Raw genomic sequence first — 20,872 nt, forward strand, 5'->3', positions numbered from 1 at the left:
ATCATAAAACCAATATTTAATGGGTAGGATGGTGACTCTAATATTCAGTGCAAAGTGATTAGCTTTAGTACCTACAAAGGGTCCTTGATGGTAGATAATATCATCATCATCAGTGTGATCATGAGTAAACTTCAATTACACTGGCCTGTAGAAAACTAGCCTTAATAACACCAGTTTGCTTATTGAGGCATTGCAGATTTCATCTTCCTATTCATGAAAACTCTCAAATATAGTTTTCTTCTTGGTACAGTTAGCCTGAAAGTTGCTCTTTTAGAACAGTCATGCAAAGTCATTTAGTGTCACAGTTCAGTTGTGTTTTGGGCTATGGAATTTGCTGCCACATTTCTAGTCAAAGGCTTTTTAAACATCATAAACTGCTGTTTGTAAGTGACTGTGCATTAGCTACCACGATTCTCACAAACAATAGCAGTTAATGTGCTTATTGAACTGCTTGGTACAGTCATGGTTTACCAAAGCAAGAGGCAGCCTAACAATGCCTGTCTTATTACATTCATAATAGTGCAAGTGTGCGTTGGCAAGCAGAATGCCTGACCTTGTTTCTCTACAAAATTTCCTTGCTCTTCGTTCTTAATGGAAATATTTTCAGGTTTGTTGAAGGAAACTTAGCCTATCAAATGGTATCTGATTATTTAACAAAGTGCAAGGCACTTTGCTCTGTAGCCAGCAAATACAAGCATGCAATTTATCATCTCCAGGGTTTTCTCATGCCATTTTTGCTTTGTTTTTTGAGAAATAAGTCAAGTACCACGCAGTGAAATAAGAAGCAGTGATTTAAAATCCTCTGATTGGAGCACGTTTTTAATAATCAGTTTGGGGGAATGTTTTCAAACCACAAGGCAAATGCCAGTCTAAACCACACCGGCAGGTTTCCATTAATGATCCTGTGTACAACCACATATCTCCACCCCGTCATTCACTGGTAATGTGCTAAGTCATTTTAAATTCACCTTTGAGGTCACTTTGAAGTCAAGTAGCTGAAGGCCTGGTTTTAACAGGTGAATTCTGGTTCTTACAGTCTGTTTACTGAAAACCAGCTTTCGCTCTGCAAACATACTTCTTATCCCGTCATCACTGCCTCTCAGTTGGCAGAAATGTTACACTATTCTCTTACTTCCTCCACTGAACATTATCTCCCAGATTTTAAGCATTAGGAAACAAGTGAAGAGTTTATGACCAAGACAAGGTCTTACTTCTTTCCCTTTTATTCTAAGTTTATGCCTTTTAGTATATAAATTGAAAGCCAATTAATGTTCTCAGTAACAAATCATAGCTTTGCTGCCCCCTTGAAATCTAATATAAAATTGATGTTAGGTTTAAGAAATAGTTAATTAGAACAAGATCTTGATTACCACATACCTGAACCACAATTTAATAGTCAGGTCTTGCTCTGCTCTGGAATAATACTTTCTTCATGCTGCTTGTCCTCAAAGAAGCTAATAAAAGACATTTCACATGTCCACACTTCTCTTAGCCTTGAGAATCTAGTTGTCTCTTTGGAACAGCTTCTCACGACAGAAGGGTTTTCCCACCAGCCTCTTCTGTGGAGGGTAAATCTCCATCATAAAACGTTTTCTGGACAGCTGAGCGGGTCAGGGGGACTGATAATGTGTTTCAGAGCTTTTCTCCTCCTCTTTGAAAGTGCAAAAGAAGTTTGATGCAAGCATCCAGGCCCTGATAGACAAGTGTGTACACCTGGGCTGTCACTGCTATGTAGTTTATGAAGAGAGGCCAAAGGCTGATGTTTGGTCTGTTATGTAACACTCTGCATATTTAAAAGTGTAACTATATTTAAGAGTGTTTCAAATGTTTTAGTATTTAACAAAACTCTTACAAAAAAAAATAGTAGGAGACAGAAGTCCTGACGGGAATTGACTTAAATGCTATAATGATGCCAGAGAAGATCCCCTCCTTGCCACTCGCTGCAGCAAAGTCCTGAGTGTCCCTAGGTACTTAAATCTCCTTCTCAGGGCTGGTCATGGCAGGACTTGTGGTCAGTCCTGAAAGCAGCTCTGGGAGGAGACACCGGCACTCCCAGTTGATATTGTACGGATAGTCCGGCAGCCCAGGAGTGCTCAGACTGGATCTGTCCCCTTTACAGCTGGTAAATGCTTTGAGGAAATAAAATAAAATAAAACATGTTCTGTAACAGGACAATGAAGGAAGATGAATTCACTTAAATTGCAAGGAGAAAAAAAAAAGCTAGAAATAAGAAGATAGAATTAAACATAAGTTCATTTACTTTTTGCCATCTGGAAACCAGATGTGTGAGGGAATGTTGTTCCTATTAATGGACAATATCTCTTTGCACCGAGCTAAGCTGAGGCCAAGCAAGATTAGTGGTTCACATTAACAGGTTCTAATGACATGGGTTTACAATAATAGTCTAATAGTTCTGTGTAACATTGACTCATAGCTTATTACTATGGAGATAGGAATGTAAAGAGATCTCAGTTAAAAAAAATCTGTTAGGATAGTTCACATCCTTTCCTCCCTACTCATGAATTCCTATGCCATTGACTACTGGCTGCTAAAAATAGGATCATTTTTGTGTATCTGAAGTCAAGGAAAATCTAGAACTGGAGAGACAGTGGGAGGAGACCACTGTCTTTATATACAGAGTTTTCAAGAAATGTTTGTTAGGAAAGCCCTCTAAGAGCGCACAAATGTTTTAAAAAGATGGGACCAAGCTAAATATGAGAAAATCTCTTGTAAGCAGAAGAAAAATTAATGAATTCCACCAAGCTCCTAGCTTTGGTATTTTGCACCATAGGCATGGAAAGATTCAGCTATCAAATACAGGCTCAAGCTGCGTTTTCTTCTTAGAGACACTGTCCCGTGGCAGCAGCAGGAGAGGGAGCTGCAGGGACCAGCCCAGGAGAAGCCCCCTGGGCTGACAAGGAGTCGGAGAAGAGCCACGAGAAGCATCAAGTCAGATCAAAATCCAAGACCTTTTTGCATTTGCTGGCTGCCGCTGAGGTCTATCTGGATTGCCAGGAATTTGGGAGTTGCTCCCGATGTCCCAGGAATGGGGAAGTGGGAAGGTGCCCAAACCTCCCCGGAGAACAGACAGGTTGAGAGGGAGCCTCACCAGGAATCCTTTCTTTAGCCGTCACCTGGAGTCGTGCAAATCTTTTAAGGAGAGAAGTGGGAAAAGGGAACTGGAAAGACAGGAGCAACATATCTGTGCATTAAATGAATTAGCAGCACCACCCCTTTGGAAAAAAAAAAAAAGCAGTGTGGCACCTCAGAAACAAACTGCTGAGGTGTGAAATCCTGTGGCAGGGGAAGCTGTCACAGAAAATCAGAAATTGATTTAATAGAGAAAAATTGACTGCGGCATAATTTGTGCAGATTACTAGCTGAAAAAGCTACCCACAGCTCCTCAGGGCTTAGCTGCGTGCGCACCGTCTGGTGAAAGATGCAGCAAGCAAAATTTTATCCTGGGCGATTCTGCCTGTACTGAATGCTTCCTCTCCAGTCCGGGACAATTAAAATCGATGGCAGGATGCTAGGTAACAAAAGGAAACGGCTGATCAATATGCATGTCTTGGAGCGAAAGAAAAAGCCGTCTGTCAAGAGCAGCATGCTGATTAGGAGAGATTTCTGAGAGCTCAGATAGAAAATCTTAAAAGCTTCCATTCCCAATGCTCGATAAAACAATGTGGCTCACCAGCTGCCAGATGCATTGCTAAGAGAGGTTAAGCCACCAAGGAGGCTAAAGAACAACTGTATTAGAAAAAACAAGCAATAGTCATTTTCAGAGTAAATATGTTTAGAGTAAAAAACATGGTACATCTCTTCTTTGCCTTTCTTTCTAAAGATCGCAAAAGCCCTTTACTAATACCAAAAAGTGATGTTCTTTTATTACCCATGTGAAGTTTTAGAGATGCTGAGCCACTGACATTTTAAGGCCAACATCCATTTTAGCCCTCAATGCACTTTAAATCTCATTGCCCCGTGTATTTCAGTCAGAAGTACCTGCCAGGTGCTACCAAAAAATACTGAATCTCCATTGATCCAATAGTTTTAAGTCAGTCACCCAGATTTCTGAGCATTTTTGAAAGTGTTGCTCTAAAGCAGTCCACAGGGTCTACGATTGCTCTGGAAGAACAGGGAATATACCCTGGACCTTCAGATTCGTTTATGCAATTTTCCACACTTGGATGATATATTTTGCTTCTGAGCCAACAGATCTCTATCCGGCATACAATCAGTTAAGCACCTTAGGGCTTGTTGCTCTTAAATTAGTTCTGCTGACACAAACAGAAGGCAAACATATCTGAAGACCAGAGCCGGAAAAATGCTGCAAAAAGTTTGAGAAAGTTCATTTTATTGCACCCACACACATTTGCCTGAACATATTTGCTATAAATACATACTTTTGCATCCCAAATGGTGGATGAAGACCCATTTTATCACCTCCTGAGTTTGAACAGGATTCACAGGGCTCAACCCATAGGTTCTCACTAGGCATAGAGCGAGGGTCTCCTCCTCCTGGTCTAGCATGGTCTAGCCGGACACCTCCACACAGCCATCCCCAGCTCCCTCAAAGCAGCCACCTGTCTTACAAGGCAGCGCTGAACTTTTCCCCACAGGGCTGCTGGCATCCAGCCTGCCCTGCTACTTTTGCCCTTTCCTCACTGGACAGTGTGTCTGGGCTGAGAGCAGAAGGGAATCTCTCTGGTCCAGGGCGAATCTGGATGCTCCATCATGGAGCTGCACTTGGGTGCAGCACAGACCGGTGCCACTGGCCTTAGTAGAGCCCCATTCTGCCCCACGGTGTCAGGAGGTGACTGGGTGAGACTGGGGAGTGCGTCCTCCTGAGGGCCCAGCCCCAAGGCAGCTGAAGAGGAGGATGGCTGAAGCCCAGTCTCCTGGGTGCTGTGGGGATGCAGGCAGAAAGGTGACGGGAGCAGAAAGGTGACAAGAGCTGATGGGGGTGAGAAGCAGAACCTTATCTCCTGGAGACCAAGATCCACCAAGGTGGTCCAAGGCAAGCAAGGTGGATGTTCCAGAACTCTGGTGTATGATGAGCCTTGGAGGACACCAAAAGAAAGACCTCAAGAAGAAACCCTGGCACAGTCCTCCCTGAGCCTCTATGTTACCAGCCATCTGCCACCATATTGTCACCCTGGAGGGCTCCACGTTTGCTAGGAAGGGGGGCTTGAAAGAGCAGCGCAGAGCAGTTGTGCTGTCCCCAGACATTGTACACAAGGGTCCACATGCTGCTTGGCGGTGGGAGGGTGGGTGCAAAACAGGTGAAGAACAAAAGCTCCAAGCAGTCTTTTGTCAGGAGACCACATTCATTCCTTGCTTCCACTCCAGCCCCACCAAAGAACAATCTAAACACATTTAGGAACTAAAGGAAATGAATAAGACAAATAGCAGAACGTGGGGCAACCTCCTCCCTTCCACTGGCTGCAAGCCCTGCTGCCAGCCAGGAGAAAGTGCAACCACAGCAGATGAAACGTCCATCCTCTGACCTGAGGGGTTTTATCCCACACAGCACAGGGCAGCAGTTCACAACACGCATTTGTGCAGCCCGTCTTGTCCCAGCTCAGATACAATAAACCATTGCCCAGGTCGGACGCGGACAGCCCCAATCCCTGGCACCGCACGGGCAGGTTTATCAGCAGAAACGGGAGGCCGGAAAGGCGCATTGCTAAACTGGCCTCTGCAATAGAAACAGAAAATGCCTTGTTTATAAATCAGCCTTTGGAATGGCTTAATGCTTAAAACACATGCTCAATTAATTAAATCTTTAGAGAGCAGTGGCAGCTCCAGAATGGCTACAACAATTTTCATTCTACTGACTGCAGGTTTGCCTAGAGAATGAACAAGGCTGTTGGATGTGGCTTGATAGCACTTATCAAAAAGTTCAGTGAGGTTCAAAATCACCTCAAAATCCTGGTGGGGATCAGCATAAGCTTTATGGGGAATATTGCCCTGCAAGAGGCTTAAAATACAACCTCTCCTGATATGAAGTGAAGCTGATCCTTGACCTCCAGAAATTCCTTCCAACCAACATTTCTACGATTCAACGATTCTTCCGCTTTTCCCGTGGTAGGGCCTTGGCCCAAATGTTGCTGTGTTTGTATTTGTAAGTTATTTCCCTGGCTTGGCCTCCCTCCTGGCCGCTTGCCTAAGGAAATAGAGCTGGCAAAATCCTCCATATCGCTGCACAGCAATACATTTCTTGCTGGGATCTCTAGAAAGGATGTAAAATAGGAGCTAAATATGCAGCACTTCTGCTTCCTGTGGGTGGAAAATGCGAGTCCTGACTCCATCACCTCCAGCGCATTTGGTACCAGAGCCGCAGGGAGGGTGGCACGGGGAGAGACACAGACTACAGACAGCAAAGCTAAAAACGAGACCTGGAGAGGAATCAGCTGCCTGAAGTAAAATTTTGTATTAATTTTCCTCTTGGTGTGATACAGCTATACTTCTCCATGTTCCAGACACAGTCAAAAGCCTCCACCACAGAAGCTGTTTAAGAAAAACAAATATGAAAACAGAAAAGAACTACCCAGTACTATTTCTCACTTAACACTTCCCTTTTAAGCCTGATATTCAATATTCTCTGATGCTCAAGAAGGAGATTCAGCCTTTCGGATTTTCCATCTTTATTCTACTGTGTTTTCACAAGTAGCAATAGTTTGTTTTTAAGCAGGAAGAAAAAACACAGGATAACTGACTATTTTCAGAATGGCTATACAACATGTATGCTTTTCTAGATATTCGTATCAGGATAGAAAGTAATATAAATATATATTTTTTTATATATATAAAAAAATAAATGATTTGGTACTAACAGATTCAATTACAACAATTTCAGTGAGGGAAAGAAACAAAATGGAAACAGTGTAACATCATGATTTTTAAGTCCTTTTTTTAAAGGTGTTCAATATTTGGACCTTTCACTATGTGTGAAGAGGGGAAAAGAGAACCACATGATTGCAAATAAAATGTGTTTACAATAACTGGATTTTATGTCATTCGTAGATGTCATACTTAATAAAGTCACCATGACAAAACAGTGTCAGAAGTGCATAAACTTGATTTTATAGTAAAAGGGTATATATTTTAAACACATATTTTATAACTTTAGGGCTGTTATTTCTCTTTACCCAAAAATAATTTTAGCGTACAAGACAATTTTTGACTGCTTTTAAGAAAGTAACATTCCATTAATAGTAATACTTGCACTGCATCCAAGATAGAGAGATGGAAGAACCGAGGCACAGAAAGTTAGGTGATAATACAATCCAGCCCGAGTACTGACATCTTTTAGAATCATTCTGAATATCACGTTTATCTGGTGGAACTCAGAAGATTTAGAAATTAAGATCTTGTTCTTCATTTCCCTTCCAGAAGCAGTGCTTTTTTTCTGTCCACTGATCACCACATCATCTATTATTAAGGTAATCATTATTATTCTTGTTACTATTATTTTTTGCAACATCCCAAGTCCCAAACCACACATCAGGACGCGTATACAGAAGACATTGTACGAGGCTGAATCTGCCATCAAAACTGGCCAACTATTTCAGGTGTATTTGCTTTAGAAGAAGGTGCAAGTGGCAGAGGAAAAGGAAAAAAAAGCTCTCCTCTTGTCTCCCCCCAGGACTGAAACCGTGCACAGTTTTCCAGTGCCCCTTTCCCCCGCCGTCAAGCAGGCTCAGTTCTCCCCCCTCGCAATGTAACTGGTGGCTTGGGTCGGCTCGATACCAGCTGTAGAGCCAACGCTCACAGTATGGACCATTGCCTCCCTCTAGCGTTTGGACCAAAGAGCCTCATGTTTTTGTTCTCACCTTTAATAAGCTACCAGACAAGTTCTTTCGGTTCTTAAATCAATAGGAATCTGGTTCAGTCCTGCCAGTGATGACCCATAATTAATGTTCATAGACACTCCGTAGTATGAGAATTCACCAAGCCCCAGGAGTGACTGGGAATCAAGCAGCCTCCAGAAACTATTATATAATTAACATTTAACAATTATGCAGAAACCCCAGGGCAAGCAGCTGTCTCCATTTCTGCAGGAGAGGCCCGAGGGCAACAGGACGTGAAGTTAAACTGACTTAGAAGCACATCATCAGCTTAACTTTCCTCCTCCTGCACCCATGGACTTCTCACTTGATCTAGCAAGACAGCAAGGTGCAAATGTTATCTCAGCACCATGATAGTTATATTTGTAGGAGGGACAGAAATATGCCCAGTTTGTTGGCTTATTCAAAAATGGCCCCTGACACTAATGTTAGGCGTGTAAACAAGCTTCACTTGAGGTCAAGGACTGGCCTGTCTGCTAGAAGGAACCAGCTGTGGGACGTTGACAGACCTTTGTAGCACCCACCTTGTAGGTGAACATTTGTGTCCTTTCATAGGGAGGGTGAGAAAAAGATAGATGCACAAGTCTCTATCTGAAGAACTCAGCCCTGGTAATGCTTAAAAAAAATCTTTAAAAGGCCGACAACTAATCTTAAAAATGTAAACTGTAAATCATTAAGCTATAAAATCAATGTGAGTCAGTGGAGGAATGAACTAAGTGATAGAGTTCAAGCAAGTGCAGATACATAAGCAAAATTCCTCTCCTCCCAATTTAGAAAGTAAATATTTACTGAAAATCTGTTTAATATACCAACAGGTCACTTTAAAACACCACTTTGGGCAGCACCCTTGCCCCCCACCCCCAAGCACCAAAGACTGATGAGAGTCACTGAAGTGGCACTGAAGTCTGCAAAATTCAAAGCTAAGTCCAACATGTAGAGCAATATCAAAGTTGTTCCTAGCCCCATTCACAAATATACATTCATGATTAATTATGGCACTTAATTAAAATATGCTTTCCTATTAAAGTAACTTTACCCTTTATTTTTTAAGCAGCCCAATCTATAATTTAAGGCACTCTTTATCTGATATTTATCTCTGTATCTGTGAGGCATCCCAAAAGCTGTTTTTTGGCAGGCTCTTAAAGATCAAACAAGTTAAGGTCTGATCCCCCTAGGTGTAGAGATCTGTTCCTTTTCAAGGCAATGAGCAACAGTATCCCTCATTTTGGGTAGTAAGGACTTTCACCAAAAATATACATTTAAAGACTGCGTCACTAATACAAGAAGGCTCGATTGTAAACATTTAATAAGATCTGGGAATATAAAATGCTGGTATAAGACCGCCACTTAACTAAATGTGACCTGAACACAGAGTATGCTACAAGAATGTATCCTTCCTTATAAGTCTTGCTTTTAACAAGCAAAAAATAATCACTTATGGCAAACCTGAGGAACTATCTCAGAAAATGCTAGTGACAAGGGATTTACCCTGTAAACGAACACAGAAAAGGCAAATTGGGATATAACTTAAGGAGCAAAATATATCCAACAGAGAACAAACTGAGTTCAGTAATGCTTCATTAGTTATAACTGAAAGAATAACTGCTCTAATTTTGCAATCGTGCAGATATTGCTAAGAACAAAGTGAGAACCATTCTTTTCTTTGTAGTGCTTACACAACTAAAATACATTTGCTGCTCTTTTAAAAACGAAGAAAGTGACTGTCTACCCCAAGAACAAGCATAGACCAGGGACGGGCAATGCAAATTCCCCTGGGCTGCCTGACCAGCAGGGCTGCAGCACTGGCCAGGACACACAGCTCACCCGCAACGGACGGGCAGAGCAGGCTTGGCTCTGCTGACAAGGCTCCCAAAACTGGTCATTCTCATGGCACTGGCCATTCACCAAGTAGGAAACAGCCTGAGATTGAAACCTTATTTGAAACCAACCTAGATGTTTCTATATCCATTAAACAGCTTTTAAAATAACATGATTTTTTTTTTAAAAGCCTGCAGTTTGAGGCTTTATTTCATGTCTTATACTAGCATTTTACATTCTCAGATCTTATTAAACGTTTACAACAGAGCTTTCTCATATTAGTGACTCAGCCTTTAAATGTATATATTCAGTGAAAGTCCTTACTACACAAAGTGCCGGATGCTGTTGCTCACTGACTTGAACAGGAACACCCAAGCAATTGCTTTATTTCCCCTTTCAAGCTATGAAAAAGTGCTAGAGAAAATGCTTCGCTCCCAGTTGTGGGCTCCAAACACAGACTGCGAGGATCGAAGTTCTGAAGTGGTTAAAGATTGCGTGAATGACACCACAGTCCGAAGGCACAGCCAGGAGAGATTTTTAAAAAAAGAAAAGTAAAAAACCGAAACACCTGGCTCTCATAGCTTTGCATCATGGCAGCAAGAGAGATTTTGCCAGTCTTGTCCAGAACCATTTTTTGGTGCAAGGATTGGTGTAATCACAAATCGTAATGAACCGTAAGATACTTGGAAACTCGTTCTTCATGGTTTTGCACTTGACTGGAATCAGCCGTTTGAGACGAGCACCTGAAAGACAAGTCACACAGGCAGAAGATTACGCACTGCTACAGTCAGACTCCGTACCCATATTCTCCCTGCAGCAGCACACACATCACAAGGTCCAGGAACGCGAGGTTTGACCCTGATTTTGAGTCACATCAGTACAATGCAACCAAGTCTAACCCTAGAAAGCAAGTTTCTGAATCACAGGGTTCCCGCTACCAAGCCTTCACTCAAATATGTAACAGGGCCCCAAGTTTCATCTGACATGCATATGGCAGCTTGAACTCATCCCAAGTGGGAGTGGTAAAGGCCTGCTGAACTGCAGATAAGAAAGAACAAAGCAGAGTTTCTTGTTGAATGCAAACAGGAGTATACAGTCCTGACTGCTCCCAGATGTACAGGAAGAGAAAACGGAGAGACTAAGCTTCTTCCAGATGATCAGCTTTGCGGGGTTATCTCCAGTTCTTTCTCCTCCTAGCCTGATTCACTCAGATATGCTGCTGAAGTACCCAACAATTATAAAGGGCTGCTAGGAATCACTCTGCTAATACCGACTGCCTTTTTGAGGCATGCCTAACTATCCCTGTGATTACTATCGCTCGAAGGAGCGGCTGTCCTGAAGAGGAACCTCTCCCGTGACAATTTTTCATATGAAAACCTGCTACCACCTAAACTGTGCTGCCCAGCACAAGTGCTGATGCTGAGACCTGGATGAGGCAATGCAAGATTTCCTAACTACAGCAGATATCTAAGTAATCCATGGAGTTCCCAGAACTGGTCACCAAACCCTTCTGCGCATTAGTTACCCTATTATTTCTAACAGCCCGTACGTACGTGCAATGGTTTTACTGGCAGAGATCAAGTCATTACACACAGACGAGCATTTCTTTTCCCATTGTCCTAATGAAGGGTGTGATGCCAACGAACAACTGCTGCGACACCAGAAGGACTTTGCTACAAATCCTTATGATTAGGGGCTGATGCAATTTGTTAGGGCTCCTCAATGGATTATTGGCCGTGGTATGAAATTATAGCATCAAGGAAAATGAAGCTAATTCCTAGCTCTGCCAGTGGCTTCCAATTAAACCTCTGACACGTCATTTATATACCGTGTCAAACACCTTATCTAGAAAAAGGACTGCGCATGCAGACATTCCTACAGATAGTGTATATCCTCCATACTGTTAGGCTGAGCTACATCTACTCCCTGGGAACATACAAGAGTGTAGGATAAGTAGCAGTTAGAGCAAAGCCATCTGAACAGACTTGACAGAAATAAATCGATGGTTCTTCATTTCAGGACAAAATAAGGAATAGGTTTTTCCAAGTTAAAAATTCTTTCAAGATTTTGTTGGCCTATCCACAATACTCAAGGATGTTTGCCAAAGAGGTGAACGTTCATTAACTGCAATCCTAGTCTCAGCATTTACTCACACCCTGAGTTTACTATAACGATTTGCCCTCCCGTAGCATATCCCCTATATGGATCTTGAAGCCCTTGACAAGCCGTTCCTGAAATGTATGCAGCTGAGACACCTCTGAGGTAACCAGCGTTAGCCCATTTGACAGCCAGAGCACTGAAGCACTGGCAGCAAAGCTTCTTGCTCGCAGTCACGCAGAAGGTCACCAGCAGGGCAAGGACCCAAATCCAGGTCCCTGCCCGCACAATAGAATTGTAAAACGTCTGTTAGTTTTAATGGCTACTTTTAACAGCACTAAATCTCTGTTTGCTTAGTGAAGAGTATTAAACCCAGGGCAATCCCTGTGTGGACTTTGACACACATGAGACAGGACGGTCAGTAAAAGAACCCAGGTGTGAGACCAAGTAGAGCCATTCCTGGTTCTGTAACGGTCAATTATTTAATTTCTTCTTTTTCACTCTTATTTAGCTCACTCATTTAAACACATCTGAGACCCTCATACTCTGCTCAGCAGCAGGGCACTGATCTCAGCTGCCACTTCAGCTGTTACTGTAATACAAACAATACTGATATGAAATTTTAAATGGGGTATCTGTGAGATCTTACCTGGGGAAAGACTAAGAGCAAATTTGGTCTGGAAATCACATTCATCGCTTTCCAGGTAATCATCTGAAATGACGACCACCATCCTCCGACATCTAAGTTAAAGCAGTCAGGAAAGAAAAAAACAAAAAACAGATGTGTCTCATTCTTATTGGTAAAAATATGTATTCCTCAGAATTATTCTCGTGGAAAAATGAATCCACCAGCTGTGTTCCAGCAGGAATAAACTACAGAGTAAGGTTTACCGATAGACAGCTACATTACACACAAAAACCTGATTATAGCTGCACACTCAAATACTAACACAAATGAAGAAATAACAAAATCCAGTTTGCCTGTGCTGGAGCTGATCCTTGGCCTATATATGACAAAAAATGACATCTTTAATTATCTGCTCACATACTCCCCTATTGACTGAGCATCACTGATTTTTTTCTTTTTTTTAATATTAAAATGATCTGAACAGAGGTTTATTGTACTAATATTAGTGTGAATTCACCTGGTCTGGTGAATTCACTTGGTTGTAAACTACACATTAGACTCTTTATGGACAGCTATGCTGTACAACAGCCAGCACAGTGAGGCCTTGTTAAGGTCTCTGTTAAATGCCAAGCTACCTCCATCAGAAAGGCTGATGTTAAAATCCAAACACCTGTGTTGGGATTTTTCACTGAGCCTAATTTAGCAGGACTGGTGGAGCTAAAGGGCTCCAAAGGCCAGTACCTCCCCTCTTGACACTAAAAAGCACATTCTCTAGGTAAGTCTCTATCTGGGGAGTTGCCCTTATGTTGCTCAGCTCCTGTCCACGCTCGAGTCCCACACAGATCTGAAGGATCCCTGAAGTCAGAGCCAAAGCCACCCCCAGAGCTGTCTCTTCAAACTCCACATTGTCGGGTGGAGCTAGCTCAGCTTGGAGCTGTATTCATTTCCAGATCTCTTTCAAAGATGCAGTTGTCAGATATTCTGGCCAAAGAAAAGGGATCAAGCGTAAGCAGCATCACTGTAATAGCTCCTTCCTTGTGAATTCTATGGAGCTACATGTTTGGGAATGCCTGAATCCTCCTTCTTGAGCTGAGAGCATAAAACAAACCCCATAAAGACATCCTTGTGGATTTTTACTGCTTCGCTGGCACCACACTGCAGGCATCACGGTAGAAAGAATGAACACAATGTTCCATTACACTGAGCTGTCCCGAACAGCCACGGTTCACTTACCTCCTTTCTATAAGTTCTCCAGTGATGGACCACACACACGTTCCTGGCAAGACATCCCGATCAAATACACAGAGCTTCAGTTTGAACTCTGTTTGTTCCAGCTCTCTGATCATCTCCTGGACAAATTGAAGGTCCTTCTGACAGTAACAGATGAAGGCGTCAAACATCTCTGTTCCATTCCCTGAAACATTAAAAACTTTAGTTACCATCTTCTACTGTAAATAAAGTTAACTCCTGTAGTGAGCGCTCAGGAGCTCGCACAGCCCTTGACTCCGAACTGGGGGCTTTGACAGCCAAACTGACCAAACTTGCGGAGGTAACTTAACATTTTACCAGACCAGCTATCCTTCAGTCCAGACTCTTGTCCATAACAGAACAGGCAGGAGGGAGCATACCTCTGTGCCTTGACCACTTTGTTTGGCAGTCCAGAGTACTAGCATAACCCACATTTGTTGGCAGCGTTTAGGCAAGGGTAGCTAAAACACAGACACGAAATCTGAAGAGGCAGAGGTGAGAGAGAGTATGGAGAAGCTGGAGGAAGTAGAGTACCCCAGAGGATGCAACTCAGAGCCTTTCGCTGTCGGATTTCACTGGAAGTTACATATTTAAGCATGAGGCTCTGGGTCCTGGTTCTCTACTTCAGGTCTCAGACATATACATTTCCTGACCAAAAGTTTCCTGAAGGCCCTTCATGCAGCAATGTCCTGACCTCCACTGTCTACTGATGTACAAGGAGGGCCCTGAAGTTTGAAAGTTGCAAGATTCATGGCTAAGACTTCAAACTTGGGTACCTGAAGTCACATCTTTTCCACAGATGTTAACGCCTGGCAGCTCTCATTTATTTAGCACACACTCAAAGATTAAATACTCTATTTTAAGGGCAAAGTCTCTCACAATTAAGTGCCTTAAGACTGCTAGACAGTTTTTTCACTGCGTTATTTCATTTCCATACCAATATCACTACCTATACTTTAAAGTTGTTACATCAGTTAAAGTCTACTACAGTGAAAAAAATAGGTCAGGCTCTACAAGCTGATGAGAAAAGTGGCAATCCAGCAGCCAGATCCAGCCCAAGAAGCATCCAGGCAAGCAGAAGGGTAACTGGCTGCCAGGCCAACCAGCCTGAGGGTGCTGCTATGGGTGTACTTCGGGTCACAGTACTAACTTGGCCATGCTGAGCAAAGCTGCTGTGCACAAACACTGGCGTATTCTTCTGGCCTGTGGACACTTTGGGGGGACAATAATGGCCCCATGCACAGTAAATGCACACGGATCCGCTTTGGGATCCTTCCCCCTTTACTCCAACCTATCGTGCTTTCAGCAACCAGCAGATGTTCCTTGGTCTGAGCCAGGCTGTGATAGGGGACATGTTTCGGAAAGTCTCCTCCCATGTGCATTTGCTGCACTCTTTACCAGGCTGTTTTTGGGCATGGCATTCCCCAGGGTTGCTCCTCCTCTCTGCCCCAGGAAATTGGGGCAATGGGACAAATAAAAATGCCCCCAAACTATCAGTTAAATCATTCTGGTCTGGGTTATGAAAAAATCACAGGTAGTAAAGTAAACAGGTTTCAGCCCTTCTCACGGGGATCTGCTACAGCTAAGTGCAATCCCAACGTGAGGTATCATGCAGCAATACTGTCCACGGTCACTTACCACATGGATCATCTCTGGTCGTGATGCCCAACAGTTCTGATGTCTTCGGCACACTGCTGTCTACTGCTGGGACCTGAAGTGGCTGGTCGGCCTCCTGCTGCCTCCTTTGCAAGTATTTCTTACAGTCCGCTTCTGCAAAAACACACAACCAACCCAAGAAGCTCCTGTGATGACAGTTTTACACTGCTGAAATTCTTTAAAAATGGGAATAGCCGCTTCGTGGATCAGCGATGTTAGAGGGAACATCCCTCTCTGTTCTTTCAAGTACCTGTTTATGGAACGACTGTCCAGGAATTTATCTAACACCTTTCTGAACCTCTTGATACTGCCTCTACCAATGAACTGCAGAAGCTCGCTCCTGCTGTGTAAGGAAGCACTTTCTTTTACCTGTTTTAAACCAACCTCCTCCTAGTATCCTTAGTTCTAGTATACCCCAGTATACACTCCCGGTATACACATACAACAACATGCATCATATACATCATAGGTCTTAATAACTCTACTTTCTGCTGTCATTGTTGTGCATTTTGAAATATTTTAAAAACACCAAATAACTTTAGCGGGGGGTGGGGGGAAGTTCTTAATTAAAAGTTTTCATATCTTCTCTTATTAGTAAGTGTACATACACATTAGCTGATGCCACTTCACTGGCTTTTTTAAGACAGTGTTAGAGGTGACAACGAGTACAGTCCTGCCTGCATTCATCTCGTTCAGGAGGGCCGTGTAAAATATTGTATGGCCCCTGAAACAGGCTTTATATTGTCCAAGCGCAAGTGGAGATCCTCTTTCAGCAATCAGGCAAAGTGGATATACACTTTCAAGGGCAAGAAGACCTGTCACGTTTGCTGCTGTGAACTTTCCGCAAGAAGACAGTGATAGACAAAGATCTGTTACAAACACAAGTATATTTAAAAATGAATTACGAATCTAAATGTGAAGTCTTTGGAGAAGTGATGAGAAACCCTGCAGCCTCTGCCACTCTGCAACCTGCTTTTACATAAAAACTTGAAAGTAAAAGTAGATTCAAAACTGGCAATTAACAAAGAAATGAAACTAGTTTCTTCCCCATTACGTAAGATGCAAAAAAAAAAAAAAAAAGGAAAAGAAAAAAGAAAAGAAAAAAGAATACTAATCAGAAAAGTACCAGTCACTCTGAGGGTCAGGCTGAAACAACCACAGAGTTTGCGAGTGCAGCAACAACACTAGCAGAGAAAATCTACTGCAAGTACAAGATGTGGATGAGGGCCCGGTAAGCACTGCTGTAACCCCGCTGTGAACAGGAGCAAGCAGCTCTGCAAGGAGCCAAAGTCCTGAAGCCTCATCCTGTGTCTTTGGGTCTCATAGCTTTGTGTCTTGTGACTTGATTATCCGATAATGTATCCGATCTGATCAAAGCTGAGGCACTCCATCTCTCTTCCGCCCTCCTTCTCAGTGTGGGTTATTTAGCAGAGAAACAAATCAGCTGCAATCTTTGCTAACCAGATGCTTCAAATTTCAAATCTTTCCTCACTAAAGCACAAATTTGTGTCCCACCTCTCTGCCAGCTGCCTGTTGTCATGAGGTGTGCACACTTCATGTCATGTAAGGCAGCGTCTTTGAAGTCTTCACCAAAGCTGCTTTAAATTGGCCAAGGGATTCAAAAGTTTCACAGGAAGGACCAGCAGGCTGAAAGCACCTTAAATATGCCTTGTTCCCTTAGGTTACCAGGCTCACAATCCAAAATACTTAGTGCTGAGTGGGCAAAAACAGGCAGCTGTTTAAAGACATATTACTATTAGTCCTCACCACAGAAATATCCATTTTAAATGTATTTGCTCCATGTCTTCTCTCCTTACTTCTTCCAGTTGCATAAACAGTATCTATGCTGGCCTGACCTGAATTTTTCTAGACTGGTTCCCAGAGCTTATCACAACATCATTCATATGATGACACATATATTCATTAATGTAAGTGTTCTCCTGGTTCATCTATTCAAGCCTATGCGCACAGATTACTGATGGCATTACGCTGTAATCCCTGAGCACGTTTATCCCCGTGGGATAAACCCCAGAGTTGAGCAAAGCTTTCGGAAGGAAATACCAGAGTCTCAAGGTTTTATTACAGAGCAAACTGGGGACCCTACTGCCCTAAGACCGCCAATAGGTCCAGCGAACCCAAAGTGATGAAAGGCATTTGGTAATTTGGCATGGATAAGACCTCAGCACAAAATAATGTCTGAGTACATAGGCTAATTAGTGAACAGGAGTCAAAGACAACTTTGAAGGCCCATGAAGGAAAAGGACCAGAACAAACACAACGAAATAGCAAGAAAGTCTTGCAAACTAAGTTGTCCCATTCCACCCAGCACGTAACCAGTAACACAGTAAAAGCTTTATATTCCTCTAATCATCAAACACAAACCTGAGGGACTAGATAGAAAGGATAAAAACATGAAACTGAATGGTGCAAAATGATTAGCATATGTTCACTGTAAGAAAAGAGAGAAAACGGATCAACTGTCAAGCAGGCAAGTAGCACTTTTATAACTAGCCAGGAAGAAACAAAGTTTCACTGAGTTTCAGCAGGGAAGGGCAAGCTGTACCAAAGCCAAGACCTTTACAACCCTCAAAAAATTGAGCAATGAAATAAGCTTCTGAGAGAAATTACACTTCTGGCAGATCCACTAGGACAGACAAGCTGCTAAGAAGGCCGTATCCTGCAAGTGGATATCCTGCAAGCATCAATGCGTTGTTTTAACAGGGATGCTGCGTCCCAGAGGAGCTTGGCTCATTTGCCAACAGAGGCATCCACTGTCATTTTAGATATCCTAGAGCATCCGAGACATTTGTTAGAGGCTAACAGATATGCTTCTGGTCCTACAAGCAGCCCATGTCCTTCAGGAGCCACATGGGATATCCTGAGGCCTCCAAAGACTTACAATGCCTCTGGGCCGGCTGAATCATGCCCCAGATCTGCACCTCCTGCAATGGAAGCACAGACCACTGACACACACAGACATCTGTGTGCAGAAACCTAAATACTGATGCTTTAATCTCTGAGCTGAAGCCTACTCTAGGAGTCCTAACAGAGTACACGAAGATGCCTCTGAGATGAGGAAATACCACGCACAAGAGCGAATGCGACCTTCCATTTTCTTTCCTTTTCTGAGTTTCCTCCCTCCTGAGGGGAGGCCGACTTCTGCCAGGGCTCAGAGTGCTTGCAGCAGATCACAGGCTCTAACGTCAATCTTCAGACACGAATAACACAAGATAGGAATGGCCAGACTGGGGTCAGCCTGAGGGTTCAACTAACCTCGTATCTTGTCTCCAACACTGGTCAAAAACAAATGCCTAGGGAAGAATATAAGAATAAATACATAGTGATACTTTCCTAAAATAACCTACTGGTTTTGACCAATTTGCAGTTCAGGGGTTTCCTGAGCCAATGCTTTTGCACTGAATAGCCCTCGATGAAATTCTTCCAAGAATTTGTCAGTCTCCGCTTATCAGCGTGACCCACAGCTAGGCGAAACTCATGACTTTTCCTGACCTTCATGTTCCTCCCACTCTTTCTGCTATTGTCGATTCAGTGTCTTAAAAAGGCTGTTCACCACATGCCCTTTCAACAGGTCAGCTCCTGAACTCAGGGCCAGAATAAGACTAGGTGAACTACAGAAGCTTTGTGCAGGTCCCAGCTCTCCTACAGAGTTGGAAGCTTCTGCTATTTGTTATGAATTTCAGATGAAAGGAGACAGCTGTGGATCATGAAGCACGCTGCCCAATTCTTTTCTTTTTTTCTTCCTAAAATGCAGAGTCTTCAAAGTGTATTCTTGATCAGGAAGAACAGTAGGAGTACGGGAAAGTCCTCCGTAGGTTGCTGGTTAGGCTATTTTATATAGAGGTATTTCTGCATCCTCATTTTTCTCAGCAAGTAACAGGAAATGAGACTTCTTATTTCTTCATCACTAACCCAGTAAACTTTGTTTTACAGCACGCAACGCCAGGGACGTCTTTGGCTTTGGAAATACTTCGGCAACAAAGTTCCGCTTCTGATTACAAATCTAATAACCGGCTTTTCTTTAAACTTCTGCGAGTCAATAAAGTAAAAACAGCCTGTAAAGAACGAGTTGTAATACAGCACCGAGGCCTTCATATTTACTATTTCTCACTGATTCTGTACAAAACTTACTCCGTTTGCAAAGAAAATGATCTTCCTTCCTGTTACCCACACCCAAGAAATAGCTGAGGGATGTGCAGAGTTGAGGCTCTCCCTGGAAATACTTTTCTGTCACAGTAGGCCCACGAGTCCATTGCAACAGCACGAGTTTCAGAACACACAAGGTTTGTGCAAGCTTTCTCCTGGCTAATCTTGCTCAAAGCGTCCTGTTACTCGAAGAGCCTTTAATAATATTGGAGATTTGGGGTAACACAAGATTACTTTGCAGGGCTCACAACCGGCAGAAATGCAGAAGTAGGGAAATCCTGTTTTCCTGGAAGCTACATTCAGCTCAGGGAAACTTAGGGATAAGTAACTCTGCGGTTCGGGCTTTTCAGTTTGCTGGGGACTATTTTTTTTTTAAAAATCACCTCTAGGAAGGGGACGGCAGGGACCCAAAGGAGCAGCGTCACCTGCCTCCCGCGCGACAAGGCCAGGCTGAGCGTGGTGACGAACCGCGGGCAGCATCGCATCCCCCCCACCCTCCAAAAACAAACAAACAAACAAAAAAACAAATTCAGGGCCAGAGAGGCGGCAGCAGCAGCCGGACCGAGGGCTGAACGAGGCGGCCCCTTCCCCATCCCCGTGTCAGGACAGGCCGGGTGGCAAGATGGAGGCGGCGGGGGGGGGGGAGGGGCGGCTCCTTCCCGCCCTGCGCGGGGCCGCCGCCGACGGCGGCGCCCCGTGAGGGAAGGTGGCGGCGGCGCCGGGGGGGCGGCGGTGGAGGCGGCGCGGCGTCTCACCCATGCTGGCGGCCAGCTCGAGCAGGACGTCGTGGCGGCGCAGGTCGCGCAGGAGGCGGAGCAGGCGGCCCACGGTGGCGCCGCCGGGGCAGCGGCCCTGCCATTCCTCCAGCAGCACGGCGGTGGGGTCGGGCAGCGCCTCCAGCCGCTTGATCTCCAGGTAGTCCCAGCCCAGCTCCTCGGCCAGCGCCGTCCAGTCGGCGGCCGCCGTCGCCCGCGGGTTGAGGTACAGCCCCAGGCGGCGCCGCACGCCGTAGTTGAGCGCCACCATGGGCACGGCGTCCAGCGCCGCCGCCCCGAGCTCCGGCTCCGGCTCCGCGGGCGCCGTGGCCATGGCGGCTCCGCGCTCGCAGCTCCCCGCCGCCGCTTTCGCTTCCGCCTCGCCCCGCCCCGCCGCGGCGCGGCCCGGCCCTGGGGAGCGGCCGCCCGGCGCCGCGCCGCGCTTCGCCCGCGCTTACCGGATCCCCGGCCCGGCCCGCGGCGGCGGCGGCGGCACACGGCCTGGGCTCCTCCAGGGAAAACCGCTCCCGCCCGAGGACGGAGAGTCACCGCCCGCCCCAGCAAAGTCACTCGGGCGCCGGTCGCGTGCTGCCCGCGGCCATCTTCCCCGGTGCTGAAGCGCTGCGACACACACCGCTCGTAACGGTTAAACAAGCAGA

At 44.5% G+C, this 20,872-nt stretch overlaps 1 protein-coding gene across 1 annotated transcript; it reads right to left on the minus strand.

The window, feature by feature from the left end:
- Positions 1-9,942: 9,942 nt before the first annotated feature.
- MYD88 (MYD88 innate immune signal transduction adaptor) lies at positions 9,943-20,591 on the minus strand. Its single transcript, XM_067291984.1, has 5 exons — positions 20,214-20,591; positions 15,277-15,408; positions 13,624-13,804; positions 12,412-12,503; positions 9,943-10,408 (listed from the first exon to the last, which is right to left on the minus strand). Exons 1-5 carry the CDS (start codon positions 20,545-20,547, stop codon positions 10,254-10,256), a joined length of 894 nt encoding a protein of 297 aa, XP_067148085.1. The 5' UTR covers positions 20,548-20,591; the 3' UTR covers positions 9,943-10,253.
- Positions 20,592-20,872: the final 281 nt, after the last annotated feature.

This window comes from Apteryx mantelli, chromosome 2, assembly GCF_036417845.1.
Source record: "Apteryx mantelli isolate bAptMan1 chromosome 2, bAptMan1.hap1, whole genome shotgun sequence".
Taxonomy (NCBI): Eukaryota; Metazoa; Chordata; class Aves; order Apterygiformes; family Apterygidae; genus Apteryx; species Apteryx mantelli.